The sequence below is a fragment of the Oncorhynchus masou genome, chromosome 13 (genome assembly GCF_036934945.1).
Source record: "Oncorhynchus masou masou isolate Uvic2021 chromosome 13, UVic_Omas_1.1, whole genome shotgun sequence".
Lineage (NCBI taxonomy): Eukaryota > Metazoa > Chordata > Actinopteri > Salmoniformes > Salmonidae > Oncorhynchus > Oncorhynchus masou.
The window spans coordinates 63,753,283-63,778,359 of NC_088224.1; the positions used below are offsets into that span (position 1 = coordinate 63,753,283).

At 45.5% G+C, this 25,077-nt stretch overlaps 1 protein-coding gene across 1 annotated transcript; it reads left to right on the forward strand.

Annotated features, from left to right (window-relative positions):
• The first annotated feature begins 20,728 nt into the window (after positions 1-20,728).
• LOC135553388 (olfactory receptor 2G6-like) lies at positions 20,729-24,447 on the forward strand. The gene is made up of 2 exons (XM_064985527.1): positions 20,729-21,632; positions 24,131-24,447. Exons 1-2 carry the CDS (start codon positions 20,729-20,731, stop codon positions 24,445-24,447), a joined length of 1,221 nt encoding a protein of 406 aa, XP_064841599.1.
• The last annotated feature ends 630 nt before the right edge of the window (positions 24,448-25,077 follow it).

Genomic DNA, 25,077 nt, shown 5'->3' on the forward strand with positions numbered 1-25,077 from the left:
GCTTGGTCCTGTTTGTGGGTGAGTCCCAGAAAGAGGGCCAATTATCTACAAATTATATATTTTGCGAGGGGCAGAAAACAGTTTTCAACCATCGATTGAGTTGTGAAACTGCTGTAGAGCTCATCACTCCCCCTAACTGGGAAGGGGCCAGAGACAATTACTCGATGCCGACACATCTTTCTTGCTGATTTACACGCTGAAGCTATGTTGCGCTTGGTGGTCTCTGATTGTTTCATCCTAACATTGTTGGTGCCGACGTGGATAACATTATCTCTATACTCTCTACACTCGCCAGTTTTAGTTTTTACCAGCACCATCTTCAGATTAGCCTTAACGTCGGTTGCCCTGCCCCCTGGTAAACAGTGTATGATCGCTGGATGATTCGATTTAAGTCTAATACTGTGGGTAATGGAGTCGCCAATGACTAGAGTTTTCAATTTGTCAGAGCTAATGGTGAGAAGCTTCGGCATCTCAGACCCCGTAACGGGAGGAGTAGAGACAAGAGAAGGCTCGGCCTTTGACTCCGACTCGTTGCTTAATGGGGAAAACCGGTTGAAAGTTTCTGTCGGCTGAATGAGCCACACTGGTTGAGCATTCCTACAGCATTTCCCTTCAGAAAATGTAAGTTGTCCGGCTGCGGGGACCGTGCGAGGGGATTTATACTAACGTTACTATCTGTACTTACTGGCGGCACAGACACTGTTTCATCCTTTCCTACACTGAAATTACCCTTGCCTAACGATTGCGTCTGAAGCTGGGCTTGTAGCACAGCTATCCTCGCCGTAAGGCGATCATTCTCCTGTATATTATGAGTACAGCGACTGCAATTAGAAGGCATCATGTTAATGTTGCTACTTAGCTTCGGCTGTTGGAGGTCCTGACGAACCATGTCCAGATAAAGCGTCCGGAGTAAAAAGGTTGAATGGAAGAAAAAAAATGGAGGGAAAACCCCAAAATATAAAGGGAAATTAAAAAGTAAAAACCGTAAAGTTGTTAGGTAGCAAAGTAAGGTTGGCAAGAAAACGCACAGCAACACGTAAACAAGTCTGCAATAGTTCACTACTTATGACCAGAGCCAAAGTAGTGCACTATAAAGTTTATAGGGTGAAATTGATAGAACAAATTTGTGACTACTTATTTCTAAAGAAGAATAACAATATGGAAAGCCACTCTTTCAAAATATATTTGTCCACTGGTTGCTTTATTGTTAATTCTGAAAAAATTGATGTCAATAATGCTTGTGTTTACACAAATCTAATTTTTTATCGTTTTTTTTATATAACACATCTATGTGCTTATAACCAGGCCTCCTCAGTGTATCTCAAAATAAATGTCGATTCACAAACACTTTGGAAGAAAATTCATCATTCCATGGATGCATTAACATTAATATGCATGAAGAAAGTACTGTATGGTTGAATGTAGGCTACACATTTAGGGTGATATAGCATGCATAAACAAGATACAAGAAATACTGAACAGAAATATCACATTGTGAATTTCTATTTAATTTAATCACTACATTTTTAAAATCCAAGTTTAACATATATATTCATATTCTGACAGTTGAAAATGATGTATTTTCACTGTTTTATGATGGTAAGAATGATTGTTTAAGCAGTGGTATGAGTTATGAGGGTGTGGTATGAGGGTGTGACAGTACCCCCCTCCAAAGGTGCGGACTCCGGCCGCAAAATCTGAAACAAATGGGGAGGGTAGGGAGGGTGATTAGTGTCGGTGGCAGATCTGGTGCAGGTTGTAGCCCCCACTCAGATCGTGGATCCACCATCTTTGGTGGTGGCTCTGATGCAGGCCGAAGAACCCGCTCATCCTGCGGATCCAGCCATGGACCCAGGCTGAACACTGTGCCTGGACTGGACCTCGGTATCAAGGAAGGCTCCTGCCATGGAGCGGGACTGGACACCAGATCTGGACTGGACATTAGTGCAGAGGAAGGCTCCTGCCATGGAGCGGGACTGGACACCAGATCTGGACTGGACATTAGTGCAGAGGAAGGCTCCTGCCATGGAGCGGGACTGGACACCAGATCTGGACTGGACATTAGTGCAGAGGAAGGCTCCTGCCATGGAGCGGGACTGGACACCAGATCTGGACTGGACATTAGTGCAGAGGAAGGCTCCTGCCATGGAGCGGGACTGGACACCAGATCTGGACTGGACATTAGTGCAGAGGAAGGCTCCTGCCATGGAGCGGGACTGGACACCAGATCTGGACTGGACATTAGTGCAGAGGAAGGCTCCTGCCATGGAGCGGGACTGGACACCAGATCTGGACTGGACATTAGTGCAGAGGAAGGCTCCTGCCATGGAGCGGGACTGGACACCAGATCTGGACTGGACATTAGTGCAGAGGAAGGCTCCTGCCATGGAGCGGGACTGGACACCAGATCTGGACTGGACATTAGTGCAGAGGAAGGCTCCTGCCATGGAGCGGGACTGGACACCAGATCTGGACTGGACATTAGTGCAGAGGAAGGCTCCTGCCATGGAGCGGGACTGGACACCAGATCTGGACTGGACATTAGTGCAGAGGAAGGCTCCTGCCATGGAGCGGGACTGGACACCAGATCTGGACTGGACATTAGTGCAGAGGAAGGCTCCTGCCATGGAGCGGGACTGGACACCAGATCTGGACTGGACATTAGTGCAGAGGAAGGCTCCTGCCATGGAGCGGGACTGGACACCAGATCTGGACTGGACATTAGTGCAGAGGAAGGCTCCTGCCATGGAGCGGGACTGGACACCAGATCTGGACTGGACATTAGTGCAGAGGAAGGCTCCTGCCATGGAGCGGGACTGGACACCAGATCTGGACTGGACATTAGTGCAGAGGAAGGCTCCTGCCATGGAGCGGGACTGGACACCAGATCTGGACTGGACATTAGTGCAGAGGAAGGCTCCTGCCATGGAGCGGGACTGGACACCAGATCTGGACTGGACATTAGTGCAGAGGAAGGCTCCTGCCATGGAGCGGGACTGGACACCAGATCTGGACTGGACATTAGTGCAGAGGAAGGCTCCTGCCATGGAGCGGGACTGGACACCAGATCTGGACTGGACATTAGTGCAGAGGAAGGCTCCTGCCATGGAGCGGGACTGGACACCAGATCTGGACTGGACATTAGTGCAGAGGAAGGCTCCTGCCATGGAGCGGGACTGGACACCAGATCTGGACTGGACATTAGTGCAGAGGAAGGCTCCTGCCATGGAGCGGGACTGGACACCAGATCTGGACTGGACATTAGTGCAGAGGAAGGCTCCTGCCATGGAGCAGGATTGGACGACGTATCTGGACAGAGCACCGGCGCAGGAGAAGGCTCCAGCCATGGAGCTGGACCGGGCGCCGTGCCTGGACTGGGCATCGGCGCATGGGAAGGCTCCCGCCATGGAGCGGGACTGGACGCTGTGCCTGGACTGGGCACCAATGCAAAAGAAGACTCTGGCCTTGGAGCTGAACTGGACGCTGTGCTTAGACTGGGCATCGGCGCAGGAGAAGTCTCCGGCCATGGAGCTGGAGGTTCCGGACCGTTGACCGTCAAAGGACGTTCCGGACAGTTGACCGTCGTTGGAGGTTCTGGAGTGTGAAACGTCGCCGGAAGCTCTGGACTGTGAACTGTCGCCGGAAGCTTTGGAATGTGAACCGTCGCAGGAAGCTCTGGACTGTGAACCATCGCCGGAAGCTCTGGACTGGGGACCGTCGCCGGAAGCTCTGGACTGGGGACCATCGCCGGAAGCTCTGGACTGGGGACCGTCGCCGGAAGCTCTGAAGTGGGGACCGTCGCCTGAACCTCTGGACTGGGGAGGCGCACTGGAGGCCTGACGCGTGGGGCCCGTACAGGTGGCGCCAGACTGGTGACACACTCTTCAGGGCGAGTGCGGGGAGCAGGCACAGGACATACCTGACTGGGAACACGCATTTCAGGGAGAGTGCGAGGAGTAGGCTCAGGACGCACCGGACTGGGAAGGCGCACTGGAGGGAGAGTGTGAGGAGCAGGCACAGGATGCACCGGACTGGGGACATGCATTTCAGGGAGAGTGCGAGGAGTAGGCTCAGGACGCACCGGACTGGGAAGGCGCACTGGAGGGAGAGTGTGAGGAGCAGGCACAGGATGCACCGGACTGGGGACATGCATTTCAGGGAGAGTGCGAGGAGGAGACATATGACACACCGGACTGGAGAGGCGCACTTGAGGCCAGAAGCGTGGAACCGGCACAGGTTGCACCAGAGTTCTAACTGGATCCTCTGATCAGATGGTCAGATGTTGAACAGAACACACTTGCACAACATCTCCACTCATCTCACTCTCTCCCAACTTCACCATTGCCTCCCTGACAGTCTCTGGCTCATCCCTCTGCTCAGCCACCAGCTCCATGTTCCCCCTCCCCAAAAAAATATAATGGGGCTGTCCTTGGGCTTTCTGTAGCCGCGAACCCTTTTGTCGTCGCTGTCCTCCATAATCTCCTTCCGTCTGTCGCCAGGGAAAGGTTTCGCATCTCTCCATCACTTCTTCCCATGTCCAGAAATCCTTCCCTCTTTGGGCACGCTGCTTGGTCCTGGTTTGATGGGATATTCTGTCACGTTCTTTTGAAGCATACTGTCATCTGGGTTCCACATCTTTATTTAGTGAAATGCACAAAACAATAAAGCAAGAACGAAACAAACAACAAACCGTAACTAAGAGGTGTAACATACACTAACTCAAAACAATATCCCATAAAACACAGGTGGACAAAATGCTACTTAAATATGATCCCCAATTAGAGACAACGATAGCCAGCTGCCTCTAATTGGGAATCACACCAAACACCAACATAGAAAAACTAAACTAGAACCCCAGATAGAAAATAATAACTAGTAAACCCCCCAGTCACGCCCTGACCTACTATACCATAGAAAAACAAAGGCTCTCTATGGTCAGGGCATGACCATTTTGCAGTATTGCGGGCAAGGGAAGTCCAACATTCGTTGACAGACACCTAAACTAGTTTCAGCTATTTTATTTCAGTGCCAGGGTAGGTATATTTGTTTTGCAACAGTATTTGTTTTGTAACAAGAGTATCACATTTGTCAGTTGTCTGAATTGAGCTTCTTGTTAAAGTGAGTTATTTTGTAGTTATTCACCTGTATCCAGTTACCCCTGGGGGATTTAGCTTTGAATGGATAGATCCTCCAATAAAGACTTCATGCTTCATGCAAAATGCTCACCTGCCATGCATGTCATGTCTTGTTATGTCTGTTCCTGTCCTTTCTCTTCATTCTCTCTCTCTGCTGGTCTTTTTAGGTTACCTTCTCTGTCTCTCATCCTTCAGCTGTTCTACATTTCCCCTAACTAGCTCATTCTCTCTTTCCCCACCTGTTCTCTCTTCCCCCTCTGATTAGGTCTCTATTTCTTTCTCTGTTCCTGCTACTTTCAGTGTCTGATTCTTGTTTGTGTTTTTTGATGCCAGAAGCAAGCTGTCGTCTCGTTTGCTTCCACCTTGTCCTGTCCTGTCGGAGTCTGCCTGGCAGGAGCATCCTGCACTATACTAACGTTCTTTTTGTTCCGCTGACAACGTTGGAAGAGGATTTATGCCATTCCTGTATTTTCATTAAAGAACTCTGTTTTCTGTTAAAACCGCTTTTGGGTCTTCACTCAAGTTCATAACAATGCATGGCTATCAAGTTCACCAAGTTTGAAAGTGTAAGTTTGTCTTGAGGGGGCAGTGCGGCTTTAAGAAAATACGTTTATTGTGAATGTCAAATAACATGTTAGTTAACAGCCAAAGATACGTGTGTATTGGAGGCGTGCTCTGATGTGGGTGTGTCTTGTGTATAACTTGAAAACTAGTCTAACCAGCTCTGCTATGGTGTCTAAAACGGTCAGAGTGAGGTGTTCTCTAATTTGTGTCAACCTGACGTAATGTAGCATGCATAAAAAACATCTGAGTTTCTTTCTTTCTGGTCCTGACAAGAGAAAAAAAACTGTTGGGAAATCTTCCATCGAGACCAGACAGAAAGCTTTCAGCACCTGTTCTCCTCAACTTCTCTTTCGTCTGTTTCTTAACTCTGCTCCACAGTATACTTGATAGGCCTATGAACAATGTTCCAACGGTACACACTATTTCATCGGTGTACAATTGCATATCAAGTCAAATCAAATTGTATTTGTCACATGGTGTAGACACTACCGTGTATTGCTTACTTACAAGCCCTTAACTAACGATGCAGTTAATAAAATAAAACGTTAATAAAATATTTACTAAATAATCTAAAGTGAAAATAAAAAGTAACACTATAAAATAACAATAACGAGGGGTACCGGTACCGAGTCAATGTGCGGGGGTACAGGTTAGTTGAGGTCATTTGTACATGTAGGTAGGGGTAAAGTGACTGTGCATAAATAATAAACTGTGAGTAGCGGCAGTGTAAAATCAAAGGGGATGGGGGTCTTATGGCCTGGGGGTGCAGGTGTTAAGGAGCCTTTTGGACCTGAACTTGACAATCCGGTACCGCTTGCTGTGCGGTAGCAGAGAAAACAGTCTATGACTTGGGTGACTTGAGTTTTTGAATATGATCTGATGTGTCAGCCACTTTTAAATCCTATTGTGTATGTATTTAGGGTGGCTAAAATCAGACAGGCTTATAAAAACATACTACCAGTGGTCTGTATCCTAAAACATAAGCTAGACATTAGTGTGACCTTTTTTGTCCTGATTGTTAGATTTTTGTGATGTTGACTTGTGTGTTTTGTTGCTTATACAGTACAATAATGAATGTGGGTGAGGATGTTAAAAATAAGACTTGTAAAACATTTGCTGATTTGCATAATATTGTCATTTACCTTTTATTCACTTGCTGATCTCCATTGACTACCTTTAAAGCAGGCCTTAAGACTCATCTCTATGAGCCTTCCCTTCTTTCTAGACTTTCATTGTTGCTTTCATGATTTGTTTATCTGTTTTTATGCACTTTGAGATTATTATTTGATAATGAAAAGCACTTTACAAATGTAATAAATTATTATTATAATATATAAGAAATAACAGAAGTTCATTACTTTGAATTCCTTACATTTACAGTTTTGCCAAAGACTGCTTTATTGTACTGTAAGGGCACAAGTCGAGACACAAATGCAAACACAGGAGGCAGATGGTTGACGCCCGAGCTATTCTCCAGGTACGTCGACAGCGGCGTATAAACGTCTAAGCAGAGGGTACGTTAACCTCCTGCTCTTCTTCTGGGAAGAGAAGAGGATGACACCCCCTTGAACACTCAAAAGGGGAGAGTCCCGTGGCATACTCCACCCAGATCAATTACCTCGGTCGGAGACCCTGTACACCGGGAGTACATGGATCCGGAAGATGTGCTGCACCATAAACTGGGCCGTCTCCTTGACAGAGGGCAGTTTGGGGGGAGGAATGAAATGGGCGGCCTTGGAGAACCGATGTGTTGCCATCAGATGGAGGGAGGCCAGTGACAAAGTCCAGAGAAATATGGGACCAGAGGCGAGGAGGGACAGGTAGTGACTGAAGGAGGCCAGAAAGAGCTTGCCGTGGAGTCTTGTTCTGAGCACACACAGTGCACGTGGCGACGAAGGCAGAGATGTCAGGAACCATTGTGGGCCACCAGGAACATTGTTGGAGGAAGGCTAGGGTATGACGGGAACCTGAATGACAGGTCAGCCTGGAGGAATAAGCCCATTCCAGGACACGGGACCAGACTGAGTTAGGGAAAAATAGTCGTTTAGCCAGGCCTCCATCAGGTTCAGGCTGGTAACGTTGTGCCTTGCGGACCAAGGTTTCAATACCCCAACCCACTGAAGCCGCAAGGCATGAGGTAGGGAGAATGTTTTTTGGAGACTGAGTGTGTGGCAGAGAAATTGTATAGGCGGGAGAGGGTGACAGGCTTCACATTTTTGACCCTGGGCAGTAGGAAATGGTGAAGTTGAATCTTGTAAACAATAAAGCCTTCTGGGCCTGCATGGAGTTAAGGCGCTTGGCTGTACGGGGATATTCCAATTTTTATGGTCGGTCCAAACCAAGAATGGCTGCTCTGCTTCTTCCAGCCAGTGCCTCCACTGGTTAGAGAGGTGGAACTCACACTTCTTGGCTTTCACAAACAATTGTGAATTGTCCAGGAGGCGTTGAAGGCCTTGTCTGACATGAAGAACGTGTTCTTGGGCAGACCGGGAAAAAACAGGATGTCGTTAAGGTAGACGAACGCAAAATGGTTTAGCATGCCCCGGAGCACATCGTTTAGCAGAGCCTGGAAGACATTTGGCGAGTCCAAATGGCATGAACTGGTACTCATAATGTCCGCTGGCTGTGTTAAATGCTGTCTTCCACTCATCTCCTTCGTGTATCCAAACCAGATGGTAGGCATTCCGAAGGTCTAGCTTGGAAAAAATGGTGGCCCACTGGAGAGGTTGAAAGCCGAGGAGATGAGTGGTAGGAGGTCATTTTTTATCATTATATCATTCAGACCCTGGTAATCAATGCACAGATGCAGGGTTTTGTCCTTCTTCTCAACAAAGAAAAACACTGCACCGGCAGGAGATGCAGATGGATGGATGCCTCCAGTAGCCAGAGACTCCTCTATGTACTCAATGGCACTCTATGAGATCAATGGCACAATCATAAGGATGGTGCGGGAGAAGAGAAGTAGCACGTGCCTTACTGAAGACCTCCAGGAGGTCATTGTAGTCATTGAGAACGGCAGAGACATCCGAGGCTTTGCTTACGTCCTGCGGGGGACGTCTCAAAGTCGGCTGTGTTGCTTTAAAACTTATTGAGTGTAGGGGGCAGTATTTTGATGTTTGGATGAAAAACGTACCCAAATGAAACTGCCTATTTCTCAGGCCCAAAATCTAGAATGTGCATATAATTGTCAGATTAGCATAGAAAACACTCTAAAGTTTCCAAAACTGTCACAATATTGTCTGTGGGTATAACATAACTGATATTGCAGGCGAAAACCTGAGGAAAATCCAACCAGGAAGTTGCCTCTATTTTTGAAAGCTCCATGTTCCATAGCCTGCCTTCGCTCCATTTAAAAGGATATCAACCAGATTCATTTTCCTATGGCTTCCCCATGGTGTGAACAGTCTTTAGACATAGTTTCAGGCTTTTATTTTGAAAAATGAGCGAGAAAGATCACATTGCGTCATTGCATGGCTGGGTGCCAGCAGCATTTTGTATGCCAAACAGCTTGGAGCAGCCATTTTATCTCTCTCTCCTATTAAAGAAGCTACATTACCGGTTGATATTATTGATTATATATTGTAAAAACAACCTGAGGATTGATTATAAAAAACATTTAAAATGTTTCTACGAACATTACGGATACTATTTGGAATTTACGTATGCGATGTCGTGACCGCTCAAGCCTGTGGATTTCTGAGCATAATGCGCCAACCAAATGGAGGTATTTTGGATATAAAAATAATCTTTATGGAACAAAAGGAACATTTATGGTGTAACTGGGAGTCTCGTGAGTGCAAACATCCGAAGACCATCAAAGGTAAGCGATTTAATTTATTGCTTTTCTGACTTTCGTGACCAATCTACTTGGCTGCTAGCTGTTTGTAATATTTTGTCTACTGAGGAGATGTCCTTACATAAACGCTTGGTATGCTTTCGCCGAAAAGTTTTATTGAAATCTGAAATGCCAGGTGGATTAACAACAAGCTAAGATGTGTTTTGCTATATTGCACTTGTGATTTCATGAAAATTATATATTTTTAGTAATTTAATTTGAATTTGGCGCTCTGTAATTCAGCTTTGGTTGACGAAAATGATCCCGCTAACGGGATGGGAGCATCAGGAATTAAGGCAATGAGAATGACAAAACGGGCTCCAACCCAGGATGGAGCTTGTGGTCCAGTCAATAACAGGATTGTGTTTCTGAAGCCAAGGAAATCCCAAAACCACAGGAACATAGGGGGAAATTGATGAGGAGGAACTGAATGGTCTCACTGTGGTTTCCTGATACCAGTCTATGAACGGGCACTGTGCTATGGGTGACTCTTCTAACAGGGTGGCCGTCCCTTGCATTCATGGGGACAGAGAGAAGTTGAGTGGGAATACATAATTCAGAAATCATGGTAGCGCCCATAAAAGTTTCATCAGGCCCAGAGTCAATGAGAACCTGGAGAGACTTAGACTGGTCTCCCCACAGCAGAATCACAAAAAAAGGTGGGCAGGCGATGGAAATTAGGGGACTCCCAGTTTGGCTCACGAGTGTAGGGTTTCTTAAGAAGGCAAGTGGCTATATATTGTCCCGCCCCTCCACAGAACAGACAACAGTTAGAATTCAGCCTACGTGAGCGTTCCCCAACCAATAACCTAGCTCTTCCCAGTTACATGGGCTCAGGAGTATCCAACTCACCCATCACCGATGATTCCCGGGGAACCTCGGGTGTTTTCAGCTCTCCGCTATCTTCGATCGGTCCGACGGGAACGAAGAGGGCTGGAGTTCGAAAATGAGGGAACTCTGGGAAAGGAATCCCTGACAGGTACCAGGATCGCATACATAACGCTCCAGAGGAGGTAAGCTGAGTTTTGGGGGATCCGGGGTCGGTTGAACAAATCCACTAGTATTGGAAAGGTTACTGGGTGGTTGGGAGGTCTCAAATGTGGCATGCTGCCTTTGAGCTAATTCACAGATTTGCTCTGATATAGCCTTGAACCCGTGGTCATGGCGTTCCGTAAGGGAACAAAGCCCTTCCAAGAGGTCCCAAAGTTGCTCCTCATACCTCCCAATGGTGGCTCCCTGCAGGGAGACAACGTGACGAAGCTGGTCCAAGTCTGCTGGGTCTTTCATGGCCAGTTTTTACTTTAAGGGCAGACACAGGAGGCAGACGGTTGAGCCCCCAATATTTATTATAACAAAAGGAGTAGGCAAAAGGCAGGTCGGGGACAGTTGTGAGTTCATTAACCAGGTCAGAGTCCAAACAGTACCAGGCAATAGGCAGGCTCGAGGTCAGGACAGGCAGGAGTTCAGTAATCAGGTCAGAGTCCAAACAGTACCAGGCGATAGGCAGGCTCGGGGACAGAACAGGTGGAGGTTAGGCAGGCAGGTTCGGTGTCAGGACAGGCAAGGGTAAAAACTAGGAGGGCTAGGAAAAAACAGACTGGGAAAAAGGACCAAGGAAAAAATGCTGGTCGACTTGGCAAAACAAGACAAACTGGCACAGAGAGACAGCAAACACAGGCATAAATACACCGGGGATAGTAAGCAACACCTGGAGGGTGGTGGAAACAAGCACAAGGATAGGTGAAACAGATCAGGGCATTACAATCAAAGTAAGTAACACATCTAGAAATGCAAAACTGTCTGGATCAATACACTGGATGTAAATGTGTAAAAGGTAAACCCACTTTATAGCCCATCTGGCACCATTCTGTCCATCCCTAATGAAAAATAGGCCCTGTATGGTATATACAGTACATGCTTGGCGATTGTTTCACATTTTAAAAACAAACTACACTGCTCAAAAAAATAAAGGGAACACTTAAACAACACAATTGTCATGTCTTGTTATGTCTGTTCCTGTCCTTTCTCTTCACTCTGTCTCTCTCTGCTGGTCTTTTTAGGTTACCTTCTCTGTCTCTCATTCTTCAGCTGTTCTACATCTCCCCTAACTAGCTCATTCACTCCTTCCCACCTGTTCTCTCTTCCCCCTCTGATTAGGTCTCTATTTCTCTCTCTGTTCCTGCTACTTTCAGTGTCTGATTCTTGTTTGTGTTTTCGATGCCAGAAGCAAGCTGTCGTCCCGTTTGCTTCCACCTTGTCCTATCCTGTCGGAGTCTGCCTGGCAGGTGCATCCTGCATTATACTAACGTTCTTTTTGTTCCATTGACTACGTTGGAAGAGGATTTATGCCATTCCTGTTTTTCATTAAAGAACTCTGTTTTCTGTTAAAACCGCTTTTGGGTCTTCACTCAAGTACATAACAACAATGTAACTCCAAGTCAATCACACTTCTGTGAAATCAAACTGTCCACTTAGGAAGCAACACTGATTGACAATACATTTCACATGCTGTTGTGCAAATGGAATAGACAACAGGTGGAAATTATAAGCAATTAGCAAGACACCCCCAATAAAGGAGTGGTTCTGCAGGTGGTGACCACAGTCCACTTCTCAGTTCCTATGCTTCCTGGCTGATGTTTTAGTCACTTTTGAATGCTGGCGGTGATTTCACTCTATTGGTAGCATGAGACGGAGTTTGCTGTGTCTGTCAGCGTAGTGTCCAGAGTATGGAGGTGCTACCAGGAGACAGGCCAGTACATCAGGAGATGTGGAGGAGGCCGTAGGAGGGCAACAACCCAGCAGCAGGACCGCTACCTCCGCCTTTGTGCAAGGAGGAGCAGGAGGAGCACTGCCAGAGCCCTGCAAAATGACCTCCAGCAGGCCACAAATGTGCATGTGTATGCTCAAACGGTCAGAAACAGACTCCATGAGGGTGGTATGAGGGCCAGACGTCCACAGGTGGGAGTTTTGCTGACAGCCCAATACCGTCAGGACGTTTGGCATTTGCCAGAGAACACCAAGATTGGCAAATTTGCCACTGGCGCCCTGTGCTCCTCACAGATGAAAGCAGGTTCACACTGAGCACATGTGACAGACGTGACAGAGTCTGGAGACGCCGTGGAGAACGTTCTGCTGTCTGCAACATCCTCCAGCATGACCGGTTTGGCGGTGGGTCAGTCATGGTGTGGGGTGGCATTTCTTTGGGGGGCCACACAGCCCTCCATGTGCTCGCCAGAGGTAGTCTGTCTGCCATTAGGTACCGAGATGAGATCCTCAGATCCCTTGCGAGACCATATGCTGGTGCGGTTGGCCCTGGGTTCCTCCTAATGCAAGATAATGCTAGACCTCATGTGGCTGGAGTATGTCAGCAGTTCCTGCAAGAGGAAGGCATTGATGCTATGGACTGGCCCGCCCGTTCCCCAGACCTGAATCCAATTGAGCACATCTGGGACATCATGTCTCGCTCCATCCACCAACGCCACGTTGCATCACAGACTGTCCAGACGATGGCGGATGCTTTAGTCCAGGTCTGGGAGGAGATCTCTCAGGAGACCATCCGCCACCTCATCAGGAGCATGCCCAGGCATTGTAGGGAGGTCATACAGGCACGTGGAGGACACACACAATACTGAGCCTAATTTTGACTTGTTTTAAGGACATTACATCAAAGTTGGATCAGCCTGTAGTGTGGTTTTCCACTTTAATTTTCAGTGTGACTCCAAGTCCAGACCTCCATGGGTTGATAAATTTGGTTTCCATTGATAATTTTTGTGTGATTTTGTTGTCAGCACATTCAACTATGTAAAGAAAAAGGTATTTAATAAGAATATTTAATTCATTCAGATCTAGGATGTGTTATTTTAGTGTTCCCTTTATTTTTTGAGCAGTGTATATTCTGTCTGAAATGTTCTGAGGACCAGTTGATCTACTGTATTTAACATGATATCTGTGTGCCAGCTATCTGACAGATGACTAGTTTTGGTATTCTTCAGAAATTGAGTCATACCAGAAAGAAAACTACCTGGGACACAAGAGAAACCTGTTGTCAAATACGGAAAGGTCAAATATCCTAACAAATTCCAGATAATTCCTTGATAATAACAAATATAGTGCATATACTGTATTTAGTTTTATTGCAAAATCAGAGGACCAGATATACATTTACATTTTAGTCATTTAGCAGACACTTGTATTCAGAGCGACTTACAGTTAGTGTATTCATCTTAAAATAGCTAGATGGGACACCCACATACCAATATTGTTTTTCCAGGGTCACTGTGAGATATGTTTGACTCTCCAAATAAAATAATACAGTAAGGTTAATGACAATGTATTGTATGTATAACACACATCGGTCATGTACTCCATCCATCCTGTAAAAAGCTGTCGAACGTTTTGTAGTTCTGTCAAAAGAAAATTGTGCGAAACACCAGTATATTCTTTACTCCATGCATACCTTACAATGTGGAAAAAATAAGCCAGTAACAAGAGCATAAAAACATGTTTATTGAGTCAGTAGGTACCAGGTCATTAGTCCACTAAATCACCTCGTTCCCTGGGACCCAATTAATGCAGCTATTAACCTGTAGAGACCTGAGGGGCTGAAGGAGAGGCACGGCTGGTCTTGATTGCATACCAAATGGTACCCTATTCCCTATGTTGGCCAGAGCCCTCTGGTCAAAAGTGTTGCATTATATAGGGAATAGAGTGCCATTTGTGACGCACATTCTATCATTGAAAGTGTACTGAAGGCCTAGGATATCCAAGAGTGACAATAAGGGTCCTCACTTTTACCTCAGCAGGAATAGCTCTGGGCCTAAATTTTAAAGTATAGCTATGACTTAGGGTCCAGAGTTACTCTGTTTTCCCTGGTTAGGTTATATGGTCCGGGAAACCGTCCTTTGTCAGAGGCTTTGGATTGGTTTCACCGAACCATTTCTTTCTTGTACATGGTGCACAATACATAGCACACAAACTCCTGCTAAAGAGTTAATGATAGATCTGATAGCTTTGTCAGCCCAGCACATTGGTGATGTCACATACTTCTTCTACAGTGTAAATTACCAGACTAGAGGGTCCCCACACATATAGTTGAAGTCGGAAGTTTACATACACCTTAGCCAACTAAATTTATACTCAATTTTTCACAATTACTGACATTTAATCCGACTTAAAATTCCCTGTTTTAAGGCAGGTAGGATCACCACTTGATTTTGAGAATGAAAAATATCAGAATAAAAGTAGAGAAAATGATTTATTGCATCTTTTATTTCCTTCATCACATTCCAAGTAGGTCAGCAGTTTACATACAATCAATTAGTATTTGGTAGCATTACCTTTAAATTGTTTAACTTGGGTCAAACGTTTTGGGGTAGCCTTCCACAAGCTTAACACAATAAGTTGGGTGAATTTTGGCCCATTCCTCCTGACGGAGATGGTGTAGCTGAGTCAGGTTTGTAGGCCTCCTTGCTCGCACACGCTTTCTCAGTTCTGCCCACAAATTTTGGATTGAGGTCAGGGCTTTGTGATGTCCACTCCAATACCTTGACGTTGTTGTCCTTAGGAACAAATTCTTATTTTCAATGACAGGATACTCCGGCCAAACCCAGACAACGCTGTGCCAGTTCCATGCCACACTATGGGACTCCCAATCACAGCCGGTTGTTATACATCCTGGAATCAAACCAGGGTGTCTGTCGTGACGTCTCTAGCACTGAGATGCAGTGGCTTAGACCGCTGCGCCACTCGGGAGATTATGACATGAGATATGAGAACGATTCCATTAAAGTCAAATCAAATGTTATTTGTCACATGAGCCTGAATACAACAGCTGTAGACCTTACAGTGAAATGCTTACCTACATGCCCTTAACCAACAATGCTGTTCAGAAAAATACATTTAAAAAATAAATCTAACAAATATTTAAAGAGCAGCAGTAAAATAACAATAGCGAGGCTATATACAGTGGATACCGTTACAGAGTCAATGTCAAGGGGGCACCGGTTAGTCGAGGTAGTTGAGGTAATATGTACATGTAGGTAGAGTTATTAAAGTGACTACGTATAGATATTAACAGAGAGTAGCAGCAGCGTGAAAGAGGGGGGGGGGGGCAATGCAAATAGTCTTGGTAGCCATTTGCTTAGATGTTCAGGAGTCTTATGACTTTGGGGTAGAAGCTGTTTAAAAGCCTTGTGGACCTACTTGGCACGCCGGTACCTCTTGTCGTGCGTTAGCAGAGAGAGAACAGTCTATGACTAGGGTGGCTGGAGTCTTCGACAATTTTTAGGGCCTTCCTCTGACACCTCCTGGTATAGATGTCCTGGACGGCAGGAAGCTTGGCCCCAGCGATGTACTGGGCCGTATGTCTTATCCTCTGTAGTGCCTTGCGGTCGGAGGCCAAGCAGTTGCCATACCAGGCAGTGATGCAACCCATCAGGATGCTCTCGATGGTGCAGCTGTTGAACCTTTTGAGGATCTGAGGACCCATGCCAAATCTTTTCAGTCTACGAAGGGGGAATAGGTTTTATCGTGCCCTCTTCACGACTGTCTTGGTGTGCTTGGACCATGTTTGTTTGTTGGTGATGTGGACACCAAGGAACTTGAAGCTCTCAACGTGCTCCACTACAGCCCTGCCAATGAGAATGGGGGTGTGCTCGGTCCTCCTTTTCCTGTAGTTCACAATCATCTCCTTTGTCTTGACCATGTTGAGGGAGAGGTTGTTGTCCTGGCCCCATAAGGCCAGCTCTCTGACCTGCTCCCTATAGCCTGTCTCGTCGTTGTCGGTGATCAGGCCTACCACAGTATAGCATGTCCCGGAGCACATCGTTTACCAGAGCCTGGAAGACAGTTGGCGAGTCCAAATGGTATGACCTGGTACTCATAATGTCAACTGGCTGTGTTGAATGATGTCTTCATGTCATGCCCTGACCTTAGATATCTCTGTTTTCTTTATATTTTGGTTAGGTCAGGGCGTGACTAGGGTGGGTACGCTAGTTTTTGTATTGTCTATGGTTTTTAGTATGTCTAGGGTTTTTGTAGGTATAGGGGATTTGTATGTCTATGGTGGCCTGATATGGTTCCCAATCAGAGTCAACTGTTTATCGTTGTCTCTGATTAAGGATCATATTTAGGTAGCCATTTCCCTTTGGTGTTTGTGGGATCTTGTCTTTGTTAGTGGCCTGTATAGCCCAAGTAAGCTTCACATTCATTTTTGTTGTTTATTGTTTTGTTGGCGACATTCTAAATAAATTAAAAATGTACGCATACTACGCTGCACCTTGGTCTGGTCATTTCCAAGATGACGTTAGTGACACTTCCACTCATCTCCTTCGCATATTCCAACCAGACGGTAGGCATTGCGAAGGTCCAGCTGTAAAAGATGGTAGCCCACTGGAGAGGTTCTTGATCGTAATATCATTCAGATCCCTGTAGTCAATGCACGGACGCAGGGTCTTGTTCTTCTTCTCAACAAAGTAAAACCCTGTCGCGACAGGAGATGCAGACGGACGGATGCCTCCAGTAGCCAGAGACTCCTCTATGTACTCCTCCATGGCCTTGGTCTCCGGGCCAAATAGAGAATATAGCCGACCATGAGATGGTGTGGTGCCTTGGAGGAGATCAATGGCACAATCATAAGGATGGTGCAGGAGAAGAGAAGTTGCACATGCCTTACTGAAGACTTCCAGGAGGTCATGGTACTCAGTGGGAACGACAGAGACATCCGAGGCTTTGTTTACGTCCTGAGGGGGACGTCTCAATGACGGCTGTGCCGCTTTTAGGCAACGAGAATGACAAAACGGGCTCCAACCCAGGATGGAGCTTGTGGTCAATAATAGGATTGTGGTTCTGAACCAAGAAAATCACAAAACCACAGGAACATGGGGGGAATCGATAAGGAGGAACTGTATGGTCTCACTGTGGTTTCCTGATAACCGTATTTGAAGGGGCACTGTGCTATGGGTGACTCTTACAATATGGCGGCCGTCGAGTGCCCTTGCATCCATGGGGACAGAGTAGTTGAGAGGGAATACCTCATTCGGAAACCGTGGAAGCATCCATAAAACTTTCATCAGCCCCAGAGTCAATGAGCACCCAGAGAGACTTAGACTGGACTCCCCACAGCAGAATCACAAAAAAAGGTGGGCAGGGGATGGAAATTAGGGGACTCCCAGTCTGGCTCACCAGAGTAGGGTTTCTTACAGTTAACAGGGCAAGTGGCTATATAGAACTGTTTGGCCATAATGACCATCGTTATGTTTGGACATCTCAAGACATCAGTCAGGAAGTTAAAGCTTGGTCGCAAATTGGTCTTCAAAATGGACAATGACCTCAAGCATACTTCCAAAGTTGTGGCAAAATGGCTTTAGGACAACAAAGAGAAGGTATTGGAGTGGCCATCACAAAGCCCTGACCTCAATCCTATAGAAGATTTGTGGGCAGAACTGAAAAAGCTTGTGCGAGCAAGGAGGCCTACAAACCTGACGCAGTTACACCAGCTCTGTAAGGAGGAATGGGCCAAAATTCACCCAACTTATTGTGGGATGCTTGTGGAAAGCTATCTGAAACATTTGACCCAAGCTTTAAAAATTAAGGCAATGCAACCAAATTCTAATTGAGTGTATGTCAACTTCTGACCCACTGGGAATGTGATGAAAGAAATACAAGCTGAAATAAAACATTCTCTCTATGATTATTCTGACATTTCACATTCATAAAATCAAGTGGTGATCCTAACTGACCTAAAACAGGGAATCTTAACTCGGATTACATGTCAGGAATTGTGAAACACTGAGTTTAAATGTATTTGGCTAAGGTGTATGTAAACCTCCAACTTCAGCTGTACTTTTTATTAATTTATTTTCTAGTAATGTCCACCACTTTTCAATCCTATTATGTAAAAGTTTGGGGTCACTTAGAAATGTCCTTTAAAATAACATCAAATTGATCATAAATACAGTGTAGACATTGTTAATATTGTAAATGACTATAGTAGCTGGAAACGGTTGATTTTTTTTAAATGTAATATCTACATATCCGTACAGAGGCCCATTATCACTCCTGTGTTCCAATGGCACGTTGTGTTAGCTAATCCAAGTTTATCATTTTAAAAGGCTAATTAATCATTAGAAAACCCTTTTGCAAATATATTAGCACAGCTGAAAACTGTTGTACTGATTAAAGAAGCAATAAAACTGGCCTTCTTTAAACTTGTTGAGTATCTGGAGCATCAGCATTTGTGGGTTCGATTACAGGCTCAAAATGGCCAGAAACAAATAATGTTCTTCTGAAACTCATCACTCTATTTTTGCTCTGAGAAATGAGGGCTATTCCGTGCGATAAATTGCCAAGAAACTGAAGATCTCGTACAAGGATGTGTACTACTCCCTTTACAGAACAGTGCAAACCGGCTCTTACCAGAATAGAAAGAGGAATGGAAGGCACCTGTGCACAACTGAGCAAGAGGACAAGTACATTAGAGTGTCTAGTTTGAGAAACAGACGCCTCACAACTGACAGCTTCATTAAATAGTACCCACCAAACACCAGTCTCAACGTCAACAGTGAAGAGGCGACTCCGGGATCCTGGCCTTCTTGGCAGGGTTCCTCTGTCCAGTGTCTGTGTTCTTTTTCCCATCTTAATCTTTTCTTTTTATTGGCCAATCTGAGATATGGCTTTCTCTTTGCAACTCTGCCTTGAAGGCCAGCATCCCAGAGTGTGCTTTTCTTTCAAAAACAAGGACATTTCTAAGTGACCCCAAACTTTTGACCGGTAGAGTAGGTCCAACTGACCTCATATCTGCAGACCACGTGTATGGCATCGTGTGGAAGAGTGGTTTGCTGATGTCAACGTTGTGAACATGGTGGTGGTGGGGTTATGGTATGGGCAGTCATAAGCTATGGACAATGAACACAATTGCATTTTATTGATGGCAATTTGAATGCACAGAGATGCTGTAACGAGATCCTGAGGTCCATTGTCGTGCCATTAATCTGCCGCCATCACCTCATGTTTGAGCATAATAATGAACAGCCCCATCTTGCATGATCTGGACACCGTTTCTGGAAGCTGAAAATGTCAGAGTTCTCCCATGGTCTGCATACTCACCAGGCAAGTTTGGGATAATCTGGAAAGATGGGTACGACAGCGTGTTCCACTTCGCGCCAAAATCCAGCAACTTTGCACAGTCATTGAAGAAGAGTGGGGAAATAATCCACATTCCACAATCAACAGCCTGGTCAACTCTATGCGAAGGAGAAGTGTCGCGCTGTATGAGGCAAATAGAAGTCACACCAAATACTGACTGGTTTTCTGATCAACACCGCTACCTTTTTAAAGGTACTGTATATCTGACCAAAAGATGCATATCTGTATTCCCAGTCATGTGAAATCCATAGATTAGGGCCTAATTCATTTATTTCAATTGACTGATTTCCTTATATGAACTGGAACTCGGTAAAGTCTTTTAAAAATGCATGTTACATTTACATTTTTGTTCAGTATACCTTTTCATAACGTTATACTGCGACCAAACCGGTATCTGTACTGAACGCCCTCTTATGGTCCCGTAGTTAATGTCATGTTTTAATGTTCATTTAATGTTCTCAGAACATCAGTGGGATAACGTCTCGCTGAAACCCTTAAACAGCATTTCCCAAACGTTGACCTGGTGACCCCAAGGGGTGCATGTTTTGTTCTTTTCCCTAGCACTACACAGCTGAATCAAATAATCAACTAATCATCAAACTTTGATTATTTAATCAGCTATGTAGTGCTATGGCAAACAAATGCTTGTGCAGGACAGAGTTTGGTCAACACTGCCTGATATGGACCTAATGGGGACATTGCCTAATGTCTTTTGGACATCCACCGGTTTGCTGGGTTAATACATAAATAGAGTAAATATAATCCAATTAGTTGCTTGTCATAAACTCAATATAGATCTCTATGGAGTGGTTACATGTTGACACTGAAACTACAATCCCATGTGATCATACACAACAATATATTTAGAGGCTACCAGGACAAGTTATTGAAGCAGTATCCCTCTCTCAAGCGAGAAGACATTTCATGGAGTTTCTGAGCCTAAACAGAATAAAATGATTCACACTTGAATTCGTTCACCTCCATACATGCTGAAGCCTTGTAAGGACTACGAATTGCTGCATTGACCAGAGGAAGAAAATTAACAAAATCTATGGAGAACTCAACCCAAGTCAAGTTCTTTTATCTCTTTGGCTTCAAAGAGACATTTATCAACAAATCGGTCTATTTTACCTTGTCTCTTATCACATACCTTCTCATCATCACTGTGAATCTGACTCTGATCCTAACAATCATTCAGGAGAAAGGTCTCCATGAGCCCATGTATATCTTTCTGTGTAGTTTGTGTGTCAGTGGATTGTATGGAACTGCTGGTTTCTACCCCAAGTTGTTAATGGACCTTCAGTCAGATGTTCATGTGATATCTTATGGTGGATGTTTCACTCAAACCTATGTAATATACACATCTGTCATGTGTGAACTTTCTACTCTAACAGTGATGTCTTATGACAGGTATGTGGCAATATGCAGACCACTACTATACCATAACATTGTGACACCTTTAACTATTAGAAAGTTACTCTTATTGTCTTGGTGTTATCCTTTATTTATAGCACTCATAGCAGTTAGTTTAGCCGTCAGACTTCCTTTGTGTGGATCTCGCATTGATAAGATCTTCTGTGACATTCCGTCTATACTGAAACATGCATGTTTACCCATTACCATCAATCAGAATTTGAACAAATTTGCAGTAGTGGTTCATGTTTTACAGATACTTTTCATTGTATTCTCTTACTGTCAGATTGTAAGGACTTGTGTAAAGTCATCTAAGGGAAGGATTAAGTTCACACAGACATGTGTGCCACATTTAATATCAATGGTTATTTTCATCACAGTGACCCTGTTTGACACGTTGCAAGGGTGGAATAGTAGTGTAAATATTACGCTCAATATGCGTAATGCAATGGCTGTGCAATTCCTTGTTATACCACCTGTCTTTAACCCTGTCATATATGGACTTAACCTCCAGCAGATTCGAAGGGCCATTTTTAGAAAGTGTAATGCACATAAAATCATTAATATGAAACGTTAGTTACATGATCTTAAACAACAGGGAGTCTTCCTGATGTCAGAAGTCAACAAAAATAAAGGTCTAATCTGCCAAAACTGTTGCATGGTTAAATGGTGCTTAATTCCTAGATACCTATATCAAGGGGCTCAACTTTGGTTTTAGAAGTGTGGTGACATAATCTGGCAGGGTTTTCTGGGGGTCTATTGCTACTTTCCTGCATTTCAATTGGTCGATCAAACGTAGTCTTTTCTTTCGACCAATCGATTTGTCAATTTTTAAACATGTATATTTCCATATATAGACACACCCTGTGTACCAATTTATATACCATTTCTACCAATTTGCGCATCAGTTATGATACTCATATAAACATTTTTGTGGTAAGAGTTTCTTTTAATTTATAATAGTCTTTGTATCTCAAAATCATTGTTGGTGGTTGATCTACATTCTACAATCTCAATATAAATGAAAATGATCAAATGTAAAGGCAACTTTACAACTTTTAACAGACACATCTCAACATCAACTGTTCAGAGGAGACGGCACGAAACAGGCCGTCATGGTCAAATTGCTGCAAAGAAACCATTACTAAAGGACACCAATAATAAATAGACTTGCTTGGGCAAAGAAACACGAACAATGGACATTAGACTGGTGGAAATATGTCCTTTGGTCTGATGAGTCCAAATTTTACATTTTTGGGTCCAACCGACGTCTTTTTGTGAGATGCAGAATTGGTGAACAGATGATCTCCGCATGTGTGGTTCCCATCATAAATCATGGAGGAGGTGTGAGGGTGCGGGGGTGCTTTGCTGGTGACACTGTTGTGATTTATTTAGAATTCAAGGCACACTTAACCAGCATGGCTATCACAGCATTCTGCAGCGTTACGCCATCCCATCTGGTTTGCGCTTAGTGGGGCGGCAGGTAGCCTAGTGGTTAGAGTGTTGAATCCCTGAGCTGACAAGGTAAAAATCTGTCATTCTTCCCCTGAGCAAGGCAGTTAACCCACTGTAGCCTGGGCGCCGAAGATGTGTATGTCGATTAAGCCAGCCCCCCGCACGTCTTTGATTCAGAGGGGTTGGGTTAAAGACACATTTCAGTTGAATACATTCAGTTGGAGAACTGACTAGGTATCCCCCTTTCCTGTCATTTGTTTTTCTACAGGAGAATGACCCAACACACCTCCAGGCTGAGTAAGGGCTATTTGACGAAGAAGGAGCGTGATGAGTGCTGCATCAGATGACCTGGCCTCCACAATCACCCGAACTCAACCCAATTGAGATGGTTTGGGATGAGTTGGACCGCAGATTGAAGGAAAAGCAGCCAACATGTGCTCAGTATATGGGAACTCCTTTAAGACTGTTGGAAAAGCATTCCAGGGGTAGCTGGTTGAGGTGATGGCAAACGTGTGTAAAACTGTCATCAAGGCAAAGGGCGGCGACTTTGAAGAATCTAAAATATATTTTGATTTGTTCAACACTTTTTTGGTTACTACATGATTCCACAGTTGTTATTTCATAGTTTTGATGTCTTCACTATTATTCTTCAATGTAAAAAATTGTAAGAATAAAGAAAAACCCTTGAATGAGTAGGTGTCCAAACTTTTGACTGGTACTGTAGATATTTTTTAATCTTCACAAATCTTAATTCAACTCAGAGTTACGGAGCGACCCGCAAAAATATTCAACTGAATTAGTTACATGATTAATCAAAACAAAGTCATTTCAAAGAACAACTTATTATTTTCAATGACGGCCTACACCGGCCAAACCCAGACAACGCTGTGCCAATTCCACGCCACACTATGAGACTCCCAATCACAGCCGGTTGTTATACATCCTGGATTCGAACATGGGTGTCTGTAGTGACACCTCTAGCACTGAGATGCAGTGCCTTAGACCACTACGCCACTCGGGAGATTATGACATGAGATATGAGATCGATTCCATTCAAATCAAATCAAATGTTATTTGTCACATGAGCCTGAATACAACAGCTGTAGTCCTTACAGTGAAATGCTTACTTACAAGCCCTTAACCAACAATGTTGTTAAGAAAAATACCTTTAAAAAATAAATGTAACAAATATTTAAAGAACAGCAGTAAAATAACAATAGCTAGGCTATATGCACAGGGTCCCGGTACAGAGTCAATGTCAGGGGGGCACCGGTTAGTCGAGGTAATTAAGGTAATATGTACACGTAGGTAGAGATATTGAAGTCACTATGCATGATATTAACAGAGAGTAGCAGCAGCGTGAAAGGGGGGGGGGGGGCAATGCAAATAGTATTGGTAGCCATTTGCTTAGATGTTCAGGAGTCTTATGGCTTTGGGGTGGAAGCTGTTTAAAAGCCTCTTGGACCTAGACTTGGCGCTCCGGTACAGCTTGCCGTGGGGTAGCAGAGAGGGAACAGTCTATGACTAGGGTGGCTGGAGTCTTTGACAATTTTTTAGGACCTTCCTCTGACACCGCTTGGTATAGATGTCCTGGATGGCAGGAAGCTTGGCCCCAGTGATGTACAGGGCCGTATGTACTACAGCTCCACGGCTCCTGCTGAGTTGGCCGCCATGCCTGGACTGGGCACCTGCACAGAGGAAGACATCGGCCTTGGAGCGGAACTCGACGCCGTGCCTGGACTAGGCACCGGCAGAGAGGAAGGCTCCGGCCTTGGAGTGGGATTTGACGACGTGCCTGGATTGGGCACCGGCACAGAGGAAGGCTCCTGCCACGGAGTTGAGTTGGCTGCCGTGCCTGGAATGGGCACCGGTGCAGAGGAAGACACCGGCCTTGAAGCTTGACTTGACGCCGTGCCTGGACTGGGCACCGGCACAGAGGAAGGCTCCTGCCACGGAGTTGAGTTGGCCGCCGTGCCTGGAATGGGCACCGGCGCAGAGGAAGCCTCTGTTCTTGGAGCGGGACTTGACACCGTGCCTGGACTGGGCATCGGCACAGAGGAAGGCTCTGAACTTGGAGCTGGACTGGACGCCATGCCTAGGCACCGGCGCAGAGGAAGGCTCCGGCCATGGAGCTGGACTGGACACTGTGCCTGGACTGGGCACTGGCGCAGAGGGAGGCTCTTGCCCTGGAGTGGGACTGGACATCGTGCCTGGACTTGGCACCGGTGTAGAGGAAGGCTCCGGCCATGGAGTTGGACTGGACACCGTGCCTGGACTGGGCTCCTGCGCAGAGGGAGGCTCTTGCCCTGGACTGGGACTGCACACCGTGCCTGGACTGGGCACCGGTGCAAAGGAGGGCTCCAGCCTGTGGACCGTCGCAGGAGGTTCCGGACTGTGGACCGTCGCCGGAGGTTCCGGACTGTGGACCGTCGCCGGAGGCTCTGGACTGGGGACCGTCGCCAGACTGGGGAGGTGCACTGGATGGTGGGAGAGAGCGCATTCTGGAGAGAGATATGCCTTGTGCGTCTGAGC

Coding starts and splice junctions, on each gene's coding strand:
- LOC135553388 (XM_064985527.1), top strand. CDS start 20,729: ATGGAGAACTCAACCCAAGTCAAGTTCTTTTATCTCTTTGGCTTCAAA. Junction 21,633..24,130: donor AAGGGCCATTTTTAGAAAGT/GTAATGCACATA, acceptor CGCTTGGTATAG/ATGTCCTGGATGGCAGGAAG.